This window comes from Eleutherodactylus coqui, chromosome 8, assembly GCF_035609145.1.
Source record: "Eleutherodactylus coqui strain aEleCoq1 chromosome 8, aEleCoq1.hap1, whole genome shotgun sequence".
Classification (NCBI taxonomy): domain Eukaryota; kingdom Metazoa; phylum Chordata; class Amphibia; order Anura; family Eleutherodactylidae; genus Eleutherodactylus; species Eleutherodactylus coqui.
The window spans coordinates 87729788-87751693 of record NC_089844.1 but is presented as its reverse complement, the minus strand read 5'-3'; the positions used below and the strand labels follow the sequence as shown (position 1 = coordinate 87751693).

The 21906-nt window shown below is 43.7% G+C and overlaps 1 protein-coding gene across 5 annotated transcripts in view; it reads left to right on the top strand.

Moving 5' to 3' along the window:
• The window catches only part of PKP4 (plakophilin 4), a 271047-nt gene extending 258314 nt beyond the window's left edge, over positions 1-12733 (top strand). For all 5 annotated transcript variants that reach the window (XM_066575995.1, XM_066575997.1, XM_066575996.1 and 2 more), the window contains 4 exons: positions 2393-2510; positions 4322-4453; positions 8990-9063; positions 11722-12733. In XM_066575995.1, the coding sequence (XP_066432092.1) occupies positions 2393-2510; positions 4322-4453; positions 8990-9063; positions 11722-11970 (573 nt within the window). In that variant the 3' untranslated portion in view covers positions 11971-12733. The remainder of the gene's footprint in view (positions 1-2392; positions 2511-4321; positions 4454-8989; positions 9064-11721) is intronic.
• Positions 12734-21906: the final 9173 nt, after the last annotated feature.

Here is a 21906-nt window from a genome sequence, read left to right as displayed (position 1 = left end):
TATGCGCTGCTATTCCAGTAGTAGCACGTATGCTCGACTGCCACTCCATATCAGAGAATATGGGACCCCCATTAATGTGATAGCTGTGGGGGAGGGCTAACCACCACTTTTTGTTTTGTTTGGTTTGGTTTTTTAACCCTGTTTTTGAATACATTCTTTTTTTTTTAATTTTCAGCAAATAACAAACCAAAAGAAAGAATAGACGGGTCAGACCAAGGCATGATTAATGGAGAAAAACTGATCCCAAGGATTATAGTCCAGTCTTGTAGTCTACCGGTTTGGGAAATTGTGCTAGTTCAGTCTAGATATAAAAAAAAGAGATTGTATCCCATGTACAGAAGCAAAAAAAATTACAGCATGGCCCGACATAATAATGATTAAAAAAATTGAATCGGTTACGCCTATTAGGATTTGGAAGTAAGAAAGGAGGGAAAACAGAAGGGGGAAGGGAAAAAAAGGGACCAACATAACGGGGAGGATGAGGGATATATAACATGTAGTCTGGAAGGTACATAACGGCAACGCCTGGTTTAAAACTTGGCACTACGCCTTTAAGAAATTAATCGGTCCAGAATTTTGAGTCTTAAAAAATGAAGTAAATGCATGTTAAAGTGTGAATACAGACTTCAAATATAGTTTACTGTGTTTAATGACTACAATCCATAGTACCATAACTATACCATGAAGACCGTTCTCACATCCGCTCTTATACCATCCCAACAAACAAAGATTCTTATCGCCTTGTCAAATCTATCAATTATCGTGTTCTCACAATTGTTCTATTTTTATGTCAACTTTTTGGGTTTTCTTATCTACGAATGAACTGATATGAGAAACGCTGCCTCTTATAAGACGGGACGTGAAAACTGATTAAGGAAAGATATCAGTACTGCCCCTCAGAGGAGAGCTGCTTATGATCGCATTGAAGATGTGATGTATACGGCATAACAAAACAGGAAAATTGCCGATCTGTGAGCAGCATGGTTGGCAGCCATCATTAAATGTACTCCTGTGGATAAACAGTCCTGTCTGATCTTGCTTGTACTGCTAAATTATACATTAGATGCAGCATAGCACTGCATCTCACCTGTAATCATTATGTCTGATGCCACTGCTGGCTCTTAGTTTTCTGAATAAGGGCGCTATTACATGAGCGCCGCTAATGCTTACAATTTAGAGGTAATCGTCAGGTGCACCCGAACTTGCAGATTCAGCCCAGCAATTAGTTCCAAATTGCAACTGCTTGCGCGTGTGTGCTACCGGCCTAATAGAACACCAGGTAGAAAGCGCCCAAGATGGTATATATATCAATTCAGGAGTGCAGGGAGTAGCAGCTACAGATCTGCAATAACTGACTCTTCTTCAGGCTGCAACCAGGCAAACTCCTATCGGTCATCTCTGCTGCTTCCCTGCAGTGGGCTGAAATGAGGACATTGCTTGTGACGTGCATGCTGCTGCACACAGCTCAGTCTGCAGCCTCTCGCCCTTCATGTGCCTTAGACCAGCATCTTCTGCACAATGCGGAGTGATTTATAGAACTATAGTTTCTGCTAGATTTGATTGAGCCAACTGCATTTGTGATGTTTGTGCAGAACATCATGGGCCTTGTAGTTTCCAGAGACCCTACTTGTAGTGATCTCTAGACAAAGATGGCAAATAGAAGATGGATAATGCCTTCCTAAAAGCGATTTAAGGCCCATTTACACAGGCTGACATTCGGACACAAGCATTCATTTGCCTATTCATCAGTCCATGTAAAGCTGCACCTGATCAGACGACAAATAAGCAAACACTCCATCAGTTGATCGCATATTTTGTGCCGCATTAAAAGTTCTCATCTTTGGCAGGACCTCTTTCCGTGTTAACTAGAGATGTGCTGCCAACAGCCATGGTCCCCTACAGGGGAAGAACGATTGTTTGTCCTGCAGAGAGTCTCAATCATGCTGGGTAAAGGTTAGGCAAACAAGGGCCAATCATCATGATTGGTGCATATATAAATGCCTAGATCAACCTATGCAGAAGGGTGTTTGGGCTGTATTACACCAGCACTAGCATAAGCCTCTGGCTCTCACGTTGTCCAGACAATTTCTGGGTAGTACCTGTGCTCATAGATGCCACCCAGCAATTGTTGGGAAAACTCATACTCTATTGGCTAGCGCTCATGTAATAGCACCCTTAGAGACACCATATGCAACAATTAATCAACGCTAATATCTTGATTTGATTGGAAGGTCATAGCTGTGCGTCCCAATGTCTGCTGGAGCTTCCCTTTAATATATATTCAGGTTCTGTTTTCGGTTTGACTCCTAATATTCAGACATTTCTACATGCAATACAGTATCCCGGTTTTCTACGCATAAGCCACTAATACCTGCATACCTTTTCTTTACAGGATGGTTGGAATCAATCTCATTTTATCACACCAGTCTCAACCTTAGAACGTGATCGATTCAAATCCCACCCGTCGTTATCAACCACTAATCAGCAAATGTCGCCCATGATCCAGTCCGGTGAGTGTTCAGACGTGGTTAGATATACTCTAGGACATAATAAAGGGGACCTAATGGGTCCGTCTGCTCCAACTCACCAGCCCCTTCTGTATTTAAATCTCAAAAGTCCTTTATGTTCGGTTTTTGTCCATTAGGAATAACCAAGAAGGTTCACATAATTTCCTTTAGACGCGTTCATGCACTCCATGCCCTTGCCGACCCCTGGTGCTTCCAGTTTCCTTACACTGCGGTAATGTAACTCTAAAACCCTTGACTTAACCCCTCTTTGCTGCAGTCTTGCAGTACCGTTTCCCAGGAGCAGTTATTCCCAATTAGCGATGGCGCTGCTCTTGCAGTGTTGCTGATTTTTTTTTTTTTATTTTGTTCCCCGACCCCTGTCCCTGCAGCCTTTGTCTCCTTCACTTCCATTAATGTCCTTGACGGGCATGGTGACCGTTTGACAGCCAACAGAGAATCGCATACTGAGATGTATTACTAGAATCATCACGGACTACCTGAGTCACAATCTTACCTGGAAGCCCTTCCCATACGCTGTATTCTATGTTCAGCCAGATAGATCCTTGTGATGTGGGAATACTGATACAAAGTCAGATAAATGGGTTTTTGTTTCTTTTTTTTGAGCAGGTTAAAAGTTTGAGTCCGAATTTCAAACATTTGCTGTATGTACTATTTTCATGCAAGTCTCGCGCAGGAGTAGGATATGTAATGTGCCGTGCCATGCTCAGCACAGGGACGGAGTGTCTAAGTGCTGTGCGAAGAAAGTTGCGCCCAAGAATCTCGGGCCACTAGTTCTTTGCCGTGCGAACATGACTTTAAAGGGTTTTCCCAGGTTTAATAAAAATTCAGTTAGCAGATAAGGGGATTACAGGCTCACCTTTCCAAGCTACTGCAGCAGTGATGTGCCATTCATTGCTCATGTGGCCTCTCGGGCTACCGCTGGCCTCATGGGCATCTTCTATGCATGAATGGCACATGACCGCTTCCGAGATCGGACTGGAGAAGTAAGTATGGCTTTTTAGTTATTTTACGCCTTTATCTTCAGCCCCTGCCTTCTCAGAACACCCCTTTAATACACTTCAGGGTCTTTTCGAATATTCAGGATTGTTCATAGATTCTGTACCAAATTCCACAAACCTTCCACAACTACATTCGCATCACTAAAAATTCCACGCCATAAAAAAAAAAAATTTGTTAACCAGCGCGCTGCAGATTCCCCATGTAAAAGCTGGCGAATTAGCCGCACACAGATTGACTTCATTAAATGGGGCTAATCTTCGTGTAGGATTTGCCGCAGAAATTGGCTGCCTGCCACAAATCCTGTTGGTAATACATATCAGACTCGCAACATCCAAATCCGACACATATGAAACTGCCATTAATACATGCGAGCTTCCAAGCACCTAGTTCCACCAAATTAAAGTGGGCTCAGTCTGCCATCCTTCCGAGGTCGGTAAAATGAGTACCCAGCTTGGAGGGAGTAATAAATAAATGACTTGAAAGCGCTGCGGATTAAGTTGGCGCTATACAAATAAGTTTTATTTCAACCTGTTATCCCCTATCTTGATCAGTAGGGGTCTACGGTCCTCATTGTGGGGTTACTGCACCCCCTGCAGTAAAAAGGAGACTGATAGGGGGCGCTTTTGGACTTCTCTTTAAGGCTCGGTTAACACGTGGCGGAAATTCCGCTGAGTGACCGCATGGAAATACGCAAGATTTCCGCGGCAGAAATGCAGCTTCAAAACTGGCGCCGTTCAGAGGAGAAGAGGTGATAATGCATAATGTGTCTCCTTGCTTTTTCTTCCTCGGGGCAGTGGGCAGCACGTCATCCTCACCAGCACTGTTAGGAATCCGGGAGCCGAACTCCAATTACGAGAGAACGCAGTCCTCTATGCAATACTACAACAGCCAGGGGGAGTCCTTAATACACAAGGATATGTATAGCGGTAAGTGGCTGCTTCACACGTCTGCCGCTCGGCTCTCAGCATTTCTGTCTGATCTGAATTGATGATTTGTGAACAGCAACATGAAAGGTCGAGCCCAGCGATCCATTAGTCACGTCCGTAATAAATGCTGCATCAGACCGTGATGTTCTGCAGCCCCAAGCGAGCCGATTTCGCATCGTATTGTCGTCCAACGCAAAGCTGACGCCTGATTTATGGCTTGTTTGTTTTAAGCGTAACCTTTCTCTTTTCCGCCATGTTTTATTAATACGCGCCGCGCACTTTTGGTGTCTTGTCGAGCTCTTGATAATGAAGACAAGCAGATGGGAGATATTTAAATCATTTTCAAGGTTCACGCTGTCAATTCGGAGAAATGTATTTTTATCGTTTTACCTCCAGGCTAAGCAGCGCGAGCGCGGCAGCTCCTACTTCTTAATATCCTTGCCATTACTGAGATTTTAGATATTTTGTCAGAATTTGATCCAGCATACATGTAAGACAAGCGGCGCACAAGCAGATAAAAAAATCTCATCCATGTTGCATCTGCGAAACACACTTTTTTCATTGTGCAGTTCCGTAGGTCATCCATAGGCGGCTCGTGTGTCCGTTTTTTTATTATTCAGTATGGCTAGGTGCACATTAGTATAATTTGGGGAAGTGTGATGTCTGTTATTCCGCAGGTAACACACGGACCCATTATAGAGGCTAGTCTCCTGGACTTGTTTTCACGCAGACATGGACTGAATAAACGCTCAAGGAACTTTAACAGATTAAAATCCACCAACTATTATAGATAAACGGCAGATAACAGATATTTGCTGTACTGTAAAGTCAATGTAACCCGGATCTGACCACTAACACTTGGGAAAGGTGCTAGGTCTTTCACGTACTTTACCCCATGGAAGGGTCCTCTGTGCAATATACCATTAATGGAAGTGCCAGCTATGGAAACATGGGATGCTGGGCATGGGGTGAAGAAGTTTGCTTTATTGTGATTTATTGGGGGGCACAGATTTTTACACTTCAGTTTTTGTTTATGATGACTAGCGATGGCCTACTTTAGGGTTATAGGGAGACTTGAGTGCCAAAATGCTTGGTGAACAAGAAGTATGATTATGTAACTTATGTTAATCTTCAGTCATGTGACAGAAATGGTGACATACAGTCATACTGCACTTACGCACATGTCATGTTCATGGACCCAACATTGGTCTGTAATACACTATCCTATCAAAAGTAATTGAACAAGCATCAACAGTAGTATTTATTTACATATTGTAATGCTTCATGGGGCTCCTTTTGGCCCTAATGACATTGGACACCCTCAGTGGCATACTTTCTGCTAACATCTGATACACTTCAGCTGGTATTTCCCTCCATTCATCCTGCAAATGCCTGGCGAGTTTTCTCAAAGAGGATGCATTAACCAATCTACAATTGTACAAGGAGCATTGTCATTGGACAGTTGAGAAATGGAAGAATGTTCTATGGAGTGACGGATCGCGCTCCTCCATCTTCACATCAGATGGATGTACCTGTGTGTAAGGGGACTAGAGATGAGCGAACGTACTCGGATAAGCACTACTCGTCCGAGTAATGTGCTTTATCTGAGTACCTCTCCGCTCGTCCTGAAAGATTCGGGACGCGCTGCGGAGCGGGGAGCTGCAGGGGAGAGCGGGGAGGAACGGAGGGGAGATCTTTCTCTCCTTCTCTCCCGCCCGCTCTGCCCCTGCTCCCCGCCGCAACTCACCTGTCAGCAGCGGAGCGCCCCGAATCTTTCAGGACGAGCGGAGAGCTACTCGGATAAAGCACATTACTCGGATGAGTAGTGCTTATCCGAGTACGTTCGCTCATCTCTAAAGGGGACGCCTGGGGAATGCATTTGGCTTGTGTGTTGTGCCAACAGTGAAGTACAGTGGAGGTTCTGTTATGGTCTGGGGATGCTTTACGTGGCATTGTCTCGGTCTGTTAATTGTTGTAGCAACAACCATGGACACGGAGGTGTACCCTGGCATTATGGTCTAATGTTCTTCAGACAATGTGGCAATACTCTTGGAATGGTCGGCTATACTTCCACCAAAGCTGTTTTATGTTGGTTTGAGGATATGGATGTTCCATGATTGGACTGGCTGCACCGAGTATCAACTTGAACCCTACTGAATATCTTTGGGACGAGCTGGAACATTAGATTAAGAAATATGAACAGCATCCATCATCTTAGAGAGAACTCGCCAGATGTTTGCTGGATGAATGGGGGGAAATATCAGCTGAATTGTCACAGAGTGTCAGATGACATTAGGGCCAAAGACAGCCCAATAAAGTATTAACATATATAAATAAAACTTTTGATTCTTGCTCTCGTGTTTAATTACTTTCGATAGCATACTGTACTTCTCCATAAGAGAGTAATCCTGGTGGATGGACATGCACATGAAGATACAATAGAGCCTAAATATGGTCACATGAATAGGGAGTTACATGGATTGATGTTGCACAACTTCCCTCCTTACCCACATTTGTGTAAATTTACAGTCCTGTGCAACTTCCATTGTGATGACCAAATCAAGCCACCTAGTATAGGATGTGCTGTTCAGCAGTGTAGGCCATGGCGCAAGATTCTTACCTCCTTATTAGTGTCTCCAAACAGCTATATAGAATGCACTTGTGGATGTGGGCGGCTGCCGCCTGGAAATTTAATAATTTCACCTAGAATCATGCATCCAGCCCAATATACATGCTATTACAAATAAACTCTGCAACGAGAGTTAATCGTATAGACCCCTCCGCCTCTCCCGGGAGGGTCATTCTATTTAATGACATTCTGGAATTTAAGCTTTGGTGAGAAGCAGGAAGGGGAGAAGCATGAGAGACAGCTGCACTACTTCAGTACAATCTGACAACTGTCACAACCCATTACTTATGAGAGGCGTAATAAATTGCATTCAATCCCGGCTTTATTCCCACAGTGTTTATGGTAAAATGGTATCAGCAACCTCATTAAACTGGACGACTCTCAGCCGCAGTCCATTATCATTCTCCGATAACAGTCTGTGTAACTCGTTGCGTAGAATGAGGCTGTAAGCTCAGGGGGTCACTGGCACCGACTGCACTCCCCACAGCATTTCACTTCATTAATGGAGAGAGGGCAATCTGAAGGGGGAGCTTTAGTAGTAATACTATTGGTTTGGGGCAGAAGTCGTCTTTGAAGGGGTTTTCCAATGAAAATAACTTATCTTCCCTATCCATAGGATAGGTGATGAGTATCTGTTTACTCGGGTCCAACCGCTGAGACTTGCATGACCTCTAGAATGGAAGTCCCAAGTGTCAGCCGTATGAACGGAGCAGCAGCTGAGCATTCGCATTATCACTCCTTTCACCTGTAGAGGACGGCTCAGAATTGCAGAGCAATGTACTCCGATTCTTATCGGCAGCTCCATAGAGAAGAATGACGTGGCCGCACGCATGTTCAGCCGCTTCTCCATTCATATGGGGGCATACATGAGTTCGTATTATCGTGATCGGTGGAGGTTCCAGCAGTTGGACCCAAACCAATCATACATTTATCCCATATTTTGTGGATAACTTTATGCCTTAGGGCAATTGCTTGAACTGTGTGGTTGTGCAGGGGATATGGAGCTCTGACCATTCTAAAGATACATTAACCCCCTGGCAATATCCAAAGTACAGGTACATCGGATGTGAGCGGACTTGGTATGGAGCAGGCTCTGGAGCCGAGGCCACTTCATATACGGCAGATGTCGGTTGTCTTTGACAGCTGACAGCCAGCTGCAGCAGCCTTGAACAGAGATAACTCTGATCACGGCTGTTAAACAATTAGATGCTGGTGTTATTTTTAACAGCGGCATTTAAATGCCTAGAGAGAGAGGAAGAAGCTCTCTCTGTCACCCAAACTGCTCGCCTGCAATGAGATCAAGGGCAACGTTCCTACATTATGGCAGCCTGGGGACTTGAGAAGGCCCCCAAAGCCGCCATGCATCTCTGCCTATTAAGCCATGCCTGTATCAAGGCTTAATAGAATGCCTGCAGAAATGCAATATACTGCAATACTGAACACAATAAAGCAAAAATATTCATCCTAACCCAATGATCCTGTGTGTCCAGAGCTGGCACATCCATTAATAGAGCATTGCACAGTGGGTCATTCCAGGGGGTGCAGTATACAAAAGATCTGGCATCTTTCACAAGTGTCAATGGTCAGATTTTGGTTACTTTGACTGTACAATATAGCAAACATTTGTTGCAGAGAAGCTTTCAGACAGCGGCACAGATTGTCATTGTCTGGGCTAGTAATGCTCAGGAGCGTCCATTTACTGCTTCTCTTCTATTTAGTGACAGTTAAATTGTCCACATTGCGGTTTCCTCCGATGTGCTGATCCCAGATCTTTCCCGCTCATGTAAACTGACATTAAATTCCATGCAAACAGATTGGCCTGTAAAATGTCTGCGTAGGTTTGCTGAATCTTACCGGAGGGAATAGAAATGTTGTCCAATGGAACTAAACGGATGTTATTCTTGCAGGGTCCAGCAAAGCATCTCCAATCTACATCAGTTCCTATTCGTCACCAGCACGGGAACAGAACAGGAGGCAACAGGTTAGAGGAACATTTTAGGTTATTTTTTTCCCTTTATATCTCTAGTTGTTCACATTAATGTTAAAGTTGTGTAATGAGTCTAGTTCATTAATACATAGAATGGTGGGGACTCGGCACCCTTGGGCTTTTTACCCAACATGTGACACTCCCAGGACATCACTTGGACATTCATTGCAACACAGCCCAGTTGGGATAAGTTCAGCACTCCCAGGAACTGAAGCACCACCAATCAGACATTCCTGGCTATGTTAGGGGCCGAGAAACCCCTTTAAGAGGGTATCCTGGGCTTTTCTTATTAATGACCCATTCTCAGAATAGGTCATCAATTGGCAAGTGATCCGCCATTCGGGATTGCTGTGGATCAACTGTTAGTGTGGCCTGCAGCATGGCTGGATGTTGTCATCGGTGGTCAGGGCTATGAGTGTAATGGCTGGCTTCATTGCCATTGATTTCAAAGGGAATGATGCCTCTTATTACACTTCCGACTCTGACCGCAAAGAGCAGCCGAAAGTGTAATAGAAGGCATCACTCCCAGTGATCTCAGTGGAAGTGAATCAGTCTATTACACTTCCAGCCCTGACCACTGACAGTAGGCCGGCGCATCAGCTGATCGACCTAGATCTTGAGCGGTGAACCCCACGATCAACCATTGATGACCTATCCTGAGGATAGGTAATAGTAAATGCCCGGAATACCCATTTAACATATGAAGGTCCTACAGACGGCTATAACTATTGTAATATGTTTATTCTGCATGTACAAAGAGTTGGCAACATATAAATGAAAATACACCAAGCAGTTTTATCAGCTGCAACAACCCCCTTCCCTTCTCCCAAATCATTCAGAAGTTCAGAAGTCCCGAATCTTTTCCACCACTTTCAACTTTGAGAGATGGCCGGGAGCCACATTCCTATCTATAATGGGCAGAGAAGAATAAACTAGAGCTACGTGGCAACTTTGGCAGTGAATCACCGTACGGCCAATGATCACCTTATGCCCCGCTATATCATATCCTAATGTAGATGAATGCAGTGTGTTGCGATTCGCAAGTTGCTTCAACCAGCCAATCATAAGAAATCCAAACTTTATGGATTTCCTGCGTTTATCAGCCTGCGCCAACTTGCACCACGACTGCATTCGCCTACATTAGGATGCTTTGTAGCAGGGTGACAGTGCAATCACTTGCCCCATGCCATAACAAGATGATTTAAATGTGACAGTTCATGCTGCTATGCCGTCTGGATTGGCACGATTTGCTGGTTAGGATGTCTGCAGTAATGTCAATTGCCAGTACGTCTGGTGGTAGCGCAGAAGTCCCGTAGCGAGGAGCACTGCAAACGGTTGTGAGTCACGTGGCTCCCAGGACACTGGCTGGGCACCACTGGCTTCGATGCTCTTCTCACTTACTAGGTTTCCTGATGTAGGTCCTTTTTATAGACTTACAAGTGAATACATTTAGTGATTTGTACCGTTCCTGAGGTCACACCGTGACTTATATTTTACTCATGTTTCACAGTAGTTTATGCTATTCTGATCTTGGCTCTAACTTCACATTTTTCTCCTACCCCCTGCTTGTTCAGCATCTGCACAGATCACACTGGTTTTCCTCCCGTATGACAATCCCAGCAGTCCGCCACCCTCTGATCAGCCTATTTTAGCAAAAACCGCATTGGCCAAAGCAGACAACCCCTTTAAACATCATTACAGCCTCTCATACAGCAATAGCCGGAGCTGGAGGACGTATCTGTTAATGTCAGTATTTCTCAGTCATTTCTGTGAATTTGCAAGTAAAGACGTGAAGTAACCTGGATTTTATAGATTGAAAATCCAGCTGTTATTTTTTTTTGCTGCCCGAAGCAATCATTATGTCTAATATGGCTGCGACATTCTGCCGCTGTTTAACGATTGCAAAAGTCAATACGGCTCTTTTTGTTTAAGTTGGGTAATTGAACAGCCAGCAGCATTTCTAAATCAGCATGTCCCTGCTATAAAACCCAACATGAAATCACCACCAATATGAGGTGTAGAGTCAGGTAAGGCTAATCGGCAATAGCGCGGAGCCACGCCATGCTCATAGGCGCACTTTCGTAACGTTTTTCCCCTAATATAGATATATTCCAAGCACTTAATTTTTTTTTTGAGAAAACTGTTTCTCTGTATTTTATTTTTTTTTCACGACAGAATAAAAATGCCCCAAAAACCTGCAAAATGTGAAGCCTTTTAGGCCTCTGACCATCCGGAGCTGAATGCTTCTAATGGATGCTACAAGGCTCAGCTTGCTTTTATTCTGGGAATCCGCTTTCTGAAATGATTAATCAATATTCTGACGGATTGCTGCCTATGAGCTGTAAGGAATGTTGAGCCAATATCTGTCTGATCTCTGATAATGAAAGGACGCTGCCGCTGTCAGCTTTTCTTACCGCCATCTAGTGGCGACTTTGGCAACGTGCTGTCATTTTATTAAACAACTGGGTATTCTATCCTTTCATAAAAGTCAGATCTCTGCAGGACATTATAACGCGGTCCTATAACACAGCCATGATGAATACTAGTGCCATAGCTGACCCTTACTTGTGCCACTATAGTCCAAAAATTTTTTTTAAAAAGTCTAATAATATATCAAATAATAACATTGTCCTTTTTTTTCTCTTCTCTCAGCCTCAACAGCTGTATTATAGCCCTGAAGATTCAAATAGGAAAAACTATGACTCCTATCGGTTGTATTTGCAGTCTCCGCACAGCTACGAAGACCCGTATTTCGACGAGCGCATTCAGTTCGCGTCAGCAGCCGATCAGAATGCACAATACGGACTTAAATCTACCACAAACTATGTTGACTTTTACTCCACTCGGAGACCTTCCTATAGATCAGAACAGTACCCGGGCTCTCCGGACTCTTGGGTGTAAGACCAGGGATCGGTCAATGGACTACATACTAGTAATCATGCTTGACTTGATTTTTTTGAATGGCCTTATTTGCTGTTTTTTTACGGTTGGAAAAAGAAAGTGAAATAAAACAAAAAAAAAAAAAGAGGAGGACCATGGCGGACGTGGTAACTTTATTTCAGAGAGCTTAGCCTGGACGAGAGGAAATGAAGCAAGAAGGGTGTTTTTTTCTTTTTGTTTTTACCTTTTTTTTTTTTTTTTTTTTATTTGGTTGTAGCTCTTGCTGCTTGTAGTTCTGTAGTTTGGTGATGGTGCAAGCTATGTGAGGGAAGGTCTGCGATTGATGAAAACAAATGATTTTTGGGGGAAATGTCTATGGTCGAAATCAAATCTTGATATTTTTTTTAATGTGAATAAAGTCTCGTTGCGATTAGTTTGTACAGAAATACGGATCCGATGAATGCTTCTTTGTTTTACTGTTACTCAATGTCAACCTTGTATGCTATCCTGTCTTGTAAATTTTTCCTCTCGCCATTGTAAATACAGCAATGCATTACCAGTCGCGGGTGCCATCATTTGTATTGCAGTGTATCATTTGGAATCACTGAAAACTCGGAGATGTAAATCACGATATTAATCGCTAACGTTTTTACACATAGACTCATTTAAGAATAGAGGATAATCTATACGTTCTGTCCATTCCCTGCTCTTTCATAAGTCTCACTGCCATTTTCTATGCACATGGAAGATGAAATAAATGTGGACATGTCATCCACGGAAAATCGGCCTGTGTACCCGTCTGCTCCTCTGTTGGTCAGAGCCGTGTATGTGTTCTGTGTGTCTGCTGATTGCTTTGTCTTTCTGATGAGGTCTTAGTAATTGATCATCCATTTTCCATCATGTGACTGCTTGTGAGGTTAAAGGTCTCTCCAAGGTTTTAAAAAAAGGTTTACTCCCCCCCCCCCCCCCCCCGCACCCCTTCATTAATTACAGCACCACTTTTGTCTATGGTCCTTATTTGATCTTGCAAGGTTTCAGGCATTGGCATTTAGCTGCAATACCACATATGGCCTCTGGACAGGACTGGCACTGTTTCTGGGTTAAAAATAGACTATTTTATCTAATCCCCAAAAAGTGGGTTCTGCTGCTAAAGTGATTGCTCACCGTTTTGTGTTTTTGCTTTCTAATATAGAGAAATCCAATATCCTGTACTCGGGTTGTTTAATAATTAGTCTTCTAAACCCATCAGGAAATTATGGGTTAATGGGAGGGGGTCTTGATTTAGGGCATCCAATAATTAGCCAGGACAGAGTAGCAGCTGTCAGTTTCTGTCTTTATTACTCTCTCTCTGGAGGACCCGGTACATCTATCTATTTACATGGATCTCAGTGGGCTTCATGTAATGCTTAAATTGTCCTGTGGTGGCACTGCAGGGAGAATGAACTCTTGCAACAGGGCTATCTCAAAGACTGTAGATGATCACTGGAGGTCTCAGCAGTTCGGAGAACTTGTGATCAGCTTATTTTCAGGAAGCCCTTCTGCATTCAACTCTGAATGAACTCTGCAATAAATCGGTATGCAAAAAGTTCCTAATCTCCTGTTGGTGATAGGAAGGCAGTTGAAACTGTATAACTTATCTCTATGACTGTACAGGGGATTTGGAGCTGTGTATTAGAAAAATTGAGCTCTGACTTTGTAATGATATATAATGAAGGGTACAACTTATATGTATGCTATCCTGCCCAAAGTGATTGCACACCTGAGCAAGAATCAGAAGTAGCATTTATCTCCATATGCTAATACTTAGTGGGACTCCTTTGGCCCTAATGACAGCAGATACTCTCCGTGGTATACTTTATGAACGTCTGATACACTTCAGCTGGTATTCCCTCCATTCATCCTGCAAAGTTTGGCGAGTTCTCTCAAAGATGATGAGCGCTCTTGATTTTTCTTGACTTAATGATCCTGTTCGTCCTAGAGATGTTCAGGCCGGACTCTGTGCAGCCGGTCCAATCGTGGAACATCCATATCCTCAAACCAACGTAAAACAGAGCTGGATGTGTGACAAGGCGCGTTGTCTTGTTGGAAGTATGTCTTACCATTCCCAGAGTATTGCCACACTGTCAGCAGCACATTATTGTATAGAAGGTCAGGGTCACATTCGTGTTCCTGGTTCTTGTCACTACAACCAGCTACTGAGACCATGCCAAGTAAACCATCGCCAGACCATAACCGTACCTCCGCTGTACATAACTCAGGCAAAATGTGTTCCCATCCGCCACACCCAGGTACATCCATCAGATTTGAAAATGGAGTAGTGTGATTTGTTACTCTGTAGAATGTTCTATGTCCAATGACAATGCTCCTTGCATCATTGTAGAATGGCTAGTGATTGACGGCTTGCTTGCAGCGGCATAAGCCATATATCCAATAGCGTGCAGTTCCCATCACAAACTATGGCCGACACCTCCAAGGGTCTGCATCTTATGAAGTGTGGTTTAAGACACATCACATGCTAATAAGACACGATCTATTCTATTGAGAGGCTTGCCTAAATACAAAATTCTGAACACACCTGTTTAACTGGTGTAATAATGAGAAAATTGACTTCCAGTGTGTGAAAGTATTGGTAGGGAGGCTGCATTTTTTGGTGGAGTAAACTGTTTTGGTGGCCATGTTGAACTCCAACACAATTCTGTTCAGGCTTTTAAAATGCGATGGGGGTCATGTGATATAACACAGAAAGAAAGGGTGGAGCAACTACTATTAGGGATGTTATTCCAAATAGTAAATTCGTTTTTGTGAGATAGGGTGCTGCCAGTCCAATTAACACCACTGTGGGTAACAGGGCGTGCTAGTCATGGAAGAAAGAAAAACAATGGACCCTAGGCGCAAGCCTTATAATAAAAGGCACATTAAACCCCTTAATGACACTGCCCTTTTTTTTCCATTTTCGTGTTTTCCTCCCCCCTTTAAAAAAATCATAACTCCTTTATTTATCCATCAACGTCGCTGTATGAAGGCTTGTTTTTTGCGGGACGAGTTGTGGTTTTTAATGGTGCTATTTAATGTACCATATAATGTACTGAAAAACTTTTAAAAAATTCTAAGTGGAGTAAAATGAAAAAAAAACATTCCGCCATCTTTCAGTGCGTCTTGTTTCCACGGCGCACAAACTGCAACAAAAACGACGTATCTTTATTCTATGGGTCAGTACGATTACAACAATACCAAACTTGTATAGTTTTTTTTACTGTACTGCTTTTTTTTTTTTTTCAAAGACATTTAATTTTCTTCAATTATTTTCTGCGGTCATCTTGTGCGCGCAATAACTTTTTTATTTTTCCGCCCACTTAGTTCACGATAGCTCATTTTCTGCGGGATGTCCTGTATTTTCCGTACTAATTCGGAATACATACGACTTTTTGATCGCTTTTAATTGCGTTTATTTTTCTGAAAGACAGGGTGACCGAAAGTGCATTTTTGGCGTTCTTTATATTTTTTTTTTCAGACGACGTTCACCGTGCGGGGTAAATAATGTGCTGCATTGATAGATCGCACTTTTACGGACGCGGAGATACCAAATTTGTATTTTTATTTTATGATTTAGATTTTTTAATTACAGATATGGCAAAAGGGGGGGGTTTAAACTTTATTACTTTTTTTTTTTTTTTTACAATTAAAAAAATGTATTCTTTTTTTTTTACTTTACTTTTAAGTCCCCCTGGGGGACTACAATATGCGATGCTTTGATCACTCCTGCAGTATGACATGATGCTATAGCAGTACGTCATACTGCATTCTGACAGGTATTCTTTCAGAAGGCCCCCGGCAGCCATGACATTTGCACGGCTCCCCCGATCTCACTGCAGGGGGACAGTACGGAATTGACTGCGGCATTTAAAGGGTTAATAGCCACGACCGGCTGATCGCAGCTATTGCCCGCGGGTGTCAGCTGTAGTAAACAGCTGACACCCGCGCTGTATGCAGAGAGGTCTCCCCGCGACCTCTCTGCATACATACCCCAACGCTCCAGGATGTAAATGTACGTCCTGGAGTAGGAAGGGGTTAAACAAGGGTATTAACCCGATTCTTCTTTATTAGCTGCCTAACAGCCCGCACATATGACGCGTTTTGGAATGGCCGTATAAAGTATAGTAATGTTTCTGCAGAGGATCTATCTGCACTTCTTGTCACATAGTGCAGTTAGAACCACTGCAGAAACATTACTGCACTTTATTCAGCCATTTCTGAAGAAGGGTCTGTGTCCCCGAAACGCGTGATATGCCCTGACGGTTAAGTAATAAAGAAGAATCGGGTTAATCCCCTTGTCTAAATGTGCCTTATTATAAGGGTTGCACCTACAGTTCATTGTGTTCTTACTTTCATGTCTGTGATATATCAGTCTTGGCTAGTATATACTCACATACACCCTGAAAGTGTCTGGTTTGCCACAGCTTTACTTGTTCCATGAGAGTAAAGTTTCACAAAGTTCTTTACATGACATGTTCGATGTGTCCACCATTCTGCCAGATAAGGCCTAATATAAAATGCCAATACCCAGAGTTGCAGAAATTATAAATGGGGGTGAGGGAGACTGATTACTGACGTCTACCAGCACTTTTCTATAGAGATAAGTGCCTGAAGACTGGCAGGGGTAAGGTGAGGTTGTTCAGTACCGTGCACCAGATAATATGGGGCTTATTGGCTATTCAAAATACAGGTTTTCTAGCACAAATGATGCCAAAAAACTGTTTTACATGCTTTGTGCCACATTTACTACATGTTTTTAGACACTATTGGACAGTTTTACTGACTTGTCCAAAAAGGGATATGGCCTAAAATGCATAAAAATAGTACCAAATTGTGCCAAGATTTTAGCGCAATGTAATGTATACTTAGCCAACCAATAGGTGATCTAAACTTAGACTAGGTAGGCTTAAAATGTGACAGATGTATCATTCAGCGGTCACTGTGATAAATGTGGTGCATTTCAACCCTCTGGAACCAGGGTGTTTCACTCCAAAAGGACTGGACACTTTTAAATGATCTTACCCATATGGTGTTTTTTTTCTTTAGCTATCAAAATTATTTTTGCAGTGATTTTTTTTTTTTTTTTTGCGACAGCAAATTTTTTTTTTTTTCAGTTTTTTTCTATTACGGGTAAAAGCTAATAAAAACTAGTTTTTAAATTTCTAGTTTAGTTTTAAAATGAGTATATTTACAATTCATGTATGCATGGGGTAGTTTTGCTGTAAAGAGTTCATTGATAGCTATCCCAGGACCACTCACCCCCTTACGAGCGAACCCTGAATTTAAGGCCTTTGAACATTAGTACATCTTTCATGTCTCTTCCCTCAGAACCCATTTCACACTTAAGAGAGGTTCTTGGCGCGGCGGGCCTGAGTTCTACAGAGAGAACTCCTGGAGCCTGGCTTTGTTACTTTCAGCTACAGAAGCCTATGGAGTCTCTGACCGCCGGAACATTGTCATTTAAGCCACTAACTCCTTTTGAGATAGTATTCATGTCCACAGATTCTCCTAAATAACCAATTGCGTGTGCATGCAAAATGCTGCTTGAGCGGGAGGTGGGGGACAAGCCTCTGGAATTCATAGGAGCTTTGGAGGAGTTGGGTCATCGCCTTCCAGGGGGGCTATGGAAGAAAGCTTTCACACTAACACATATAGGTACAGTATATTCCAGATTCCAGGGGCTCAATTTTAAGATCTTACCTTGTTGGTACAGAACGCCAGAGCGTTTACATAAAATATTTGTTCAGTCCTCCCCCCTGTGCTGGAGGTGTCTGAGAGACGGGGCAGTATAACACATTTTGTGGGATTGCCCTCCAATAGCAGCTCTGCGGTTGGAAGTTTCGGCCCTATATAACGCCATGGATGGCGTTCCGGTTGTTCTTACGTTTTGAGATGGAAATGCTGTCCATGTTCCCAGAGTCCATGGCTAGTATAAAGAGCAGTCCATTAGGGTTCTTTGTCCAGGCTGTCAGGCAGATAATCCCGAGGTTTTGGAGACCCAGCGGCGCAGCCCCAACCAAAATCCATTGAGTTGAGGCGGTCAACACTTTGCTGCGCTATGAGGAGATGAGAGCTGAAGAGGTTGCAGCGTTTTATGGGGTATGGCAGCCTTGGCTCGACTTCAGATCTTCACCCAAATTGGAGAGGTGGTTATCTACGGGGCTGGCCATGACATAGAATCCAGCTCTTGCATCTTGTGGCGCATACGGGTGGGAGTCAGCCTTACCCTTGGCCTCTTCCATTTCCTATGTGATTTTGTCCAATTCTGACTTTTCCCTTATATTACTCATCAGAGAGGGCTTTATTTTTCTAATAATTCATGTGGTCCTACCCTCCCCCTGTTTTCCATCCCCCCGTCATAAGTTATACAGTTTTATTTTATGTATTTTTTGATGTAATAGGAAATGTTCGGCAGCGGGGTGTTTCTTGTGGTACCAACAAGGTTTTATGGTAAAAGATGTCTGATGTTTACACTTTTTCTGGGTTCCAATTCCCTCGTTGTTCAGATGTGTATTATTGTCATCTATGCATTGACTCCTTTGTCACAATAAAATCTTTTTGAATGAAAATGAGTATATTTACGCCAAAATAAAGTACAGCAGTAGGTTCCCCATTTTGTTGCAGACGTTTTGATAATATAATTTGTATAGTCTTGTATTACAGGGCTCCTACAGCGACTCCTTTAGGTTGGCGTCGGCAGTGGAGTTTTGTTTTTTTTTAGAAATTTTTTATTTCACTCTATTTATTTTACCTATTTCTGTAACTATTTTGTTACAATAAGACACCTGAGGGTCATTCACACTTTTTCCACACATTCACAATTTTATTTTTATTTTTTTTACTACGGCACGGGATTAAAGCCCAGGACCAAGCGCCATATATTGTCCTTTATCCGGTTAAGGATGGTTTCACATCTTCATCTGTCCATCAGTCTGTTTTTGTTTTTTTTTTAAATGAAAATCAGGAGCAAACTGGACCCATAGAACAATACATTTTTTGCTTTCAGTTTGACTCTGTTCCGTTCGCTTTCAGTTTTTCTGAGCGGAAAAAAGTGCAGCTTGCAGCGTTATTGTTCTTGTCCAAAATAAAACAGAAAGCACCTTTCCATTTTATTTTTTGGATTAAAGCAAACTGAAGAGCTTCTGTCGGAACCTTTTTATCAGTACACTTTAAAGAAAAACAATAGGTGAAGGGAGGGGAATGGAAGGAAGAGAAGCAAAGTCCTGGAAAAGGAGGGGGAGGGAGCAGCCCAGCCACCACCCACCAGCCAGGGGTGTGTATTGTATGCATTGTGCTGGCTTGGAGGAAGAGCTCTGGCAGACCACCCAGAGTGAAACTTGTGGAGTGTGCAAGGAACTGCATATCTAAATATCAGCTACTTTACCCCAAAAAAGGTATTTGCATGCATCAGTTCTGCTTCTGTTTGTCATCAGTCCACATTCAGTTAAAAACAGACCAGCTTTAAAAGGACTTAAAATGCAGGTGTAAAACCCACCCTAAGGCTGGTTCACATGGGGTGGAATCCCAATGGAAATCCCACGGTTTGGCCGCAGCGAAAAACCGCGAGATTTCCGCCGGGAGAAACGCTGCTTCAAAACCCGCGGCAGTTTTGAAGCGGCCCGGCCGCTCACTCTTCTGCTGCGGCCTGCGCTCCCATGGAGGAGAGCGCGGCCGCAGCGAGAAAAAAAAAATGAACATGCTGCAGTCAGCAAATCCACGCCACAGCGGTGGCTTCTGTTGTCTTAGCCGCAGTGGATTTGCCGTCCCGTGTGGATGAGATTTCTGAGAAATCTCGTCTACAGGGTTGGCTAATCCCGGGATTAGCGGCCGCATGCGGATTTGCCGCGGTGAGATTCCACACAGAATTTTCATGGCAAATCCGCCCCATGTGAATCTAGCCTAAGGGTTCCCTCACACAGGGCGCTTTTTTAACACGACTGTCAATGGGATTTTCTAATGTTAAAAACACATCACAAGATTTTGTGCGATCTGTTTTTAGCATTAGAAAGTCCCATTGACCTTCGCACAAAAAGAACACAGCGTTAACGCGCGTTAAAAAAACGCAAGTATGTGGGAGCTCTTACAGGCTCATTCACTCGACCATATGCGTAGAACACGCAGTGTTTTACCGCCTGTGAGAGACCGCTATCGCCACGTACGGCAGCGAGTGCACTGTGCATGACAGCGTATCTCACGCACGCGGTCATGCAGTGTTACTTTGTCTTTTTTTCATTTCAACACGGCACCTTGTATGTATCGTCACCCATACGCAATGTATTGTGTGTGGACAGTGTGAAGGCGGACGCCATAACCACCTCTTATTTGGAGCCTCACAGCATATTGGCCGAACAATTGAATTTCCCTAACAGCAGCGTTGAATACGCAACCCTATAGAAAAGAATAGTGAGCCACGCCGCATGATATGCAGTGAAACAGAGCATGCTGCGATCTTACACGCTAATGTGAATAGATCAGTGAAAGTCCATGTACTTTCATTGGCTCCATTCACCGCATATCACGCAGCCGTGCATCGCGTGCGTGATACATGCCGAAATCACAGGCATACAAATGAGTCCTAAGGCCAGTCTTACAAGTGTTCAAATAAACCGCTCAAAACCGAGGCATTTTACTGTGATTTTGAGGTGTTTTTGACCGCATGGTACAGTGTTTGACAGCGCTTTTTATCACACCGCATCATTGTGGTGGGGTGCGTTAAAAAAAACGTGAAAACGCTGAAAAATATGGTGCTCGAGCACTGATCTGCGAGGCCCCGTTGAAATCAATTGCGCTGTTGTACCTCGGTTAACGCGGTGCTCAGGATGTGGTAAAAAGCGGTCAGTGTGGGAGCGGCCTAAGATTCTGACTGTTAGACAGTATAAGTAAATAAGCTCCTAGGTGTCTCATTGTAGGAGACATTGACTCACTCTGTAGACTAGTATCACTTTTAGATATTAGTGTTTTAGTTTTGCCAAGCCATTTGCTGCAGAGCTCTGCAAATTTCCTGAGTTGCAGCTTAACCCCTTAAGGCCCATTTACACTGGACGAATGTTGGGCAAACGATGCCCAATGCTCGCTTCTGTGCTGTTACACAGGAGTGAGTATCGCTGGCTCGCTCACAGAGCGGCCAGTAGGGAGCCGGAGATTTCTCTTCCCCGTCCCGCTCCATGAGCAAGCCAGCTCCTGTGTAACAGCATGGAAGCGAGTATATGCGGGGACGAGTGTCAGACATCGTTTGCCCGACACTCGTCCACTGTAAATGGGCCTTGAAGGACCAAGCACTGTAAATTTATGGCGCTTGGTCCTGGCCTTTAATCCCACCCGATAGCAGAAATACGATGCTGAATTAAAGCCTCGGCTGCTGGAATCAAGCAGGAGCAGGGAGGGTTTTCAGCCAATGAAAGCCGGCGCTGGGTTAACCAATCACAGCCATTCAATGACATCATCAGTGATGTAACCAATCAGAGCATTATCTTTGCTGGAGGCAGGGAATTCAAGCCCCACTTCCAGAAAGAAATGCTCTGCTGGCACGGAGGGCATTGCAGCAGCCTGTAGGAGCGACAGGGACCTGCAAGCGCACCGGAACGCCGGCAATAGGTGAGTATTAGACATACCCCTCCACCCCCCTTCCCAGTGTGATTACCAGTGAGGAGCTGCGGCACCCCGGTTGGGAATCACTGAGAATACTAGCCTCGGTCTCAGATGGGCGGTTTGGGCTACTATTCAAAAATACCGGCCAGGCCGGGGAATTACGGGCTGGATGGCAACCCTACTGGTGTGGCTCGCTATCAGCCGTGTAAATATAGCTTTAGGCTTGCTTGGTGAACATGTTCAGGTTTCAGTTCTGAGCTGTCCATTTACATATACAGTGCTGTGCAAAAGTTTTAGGCAGATGTTGAAAAGAAATGCTGCAATGTAAAAATGCTT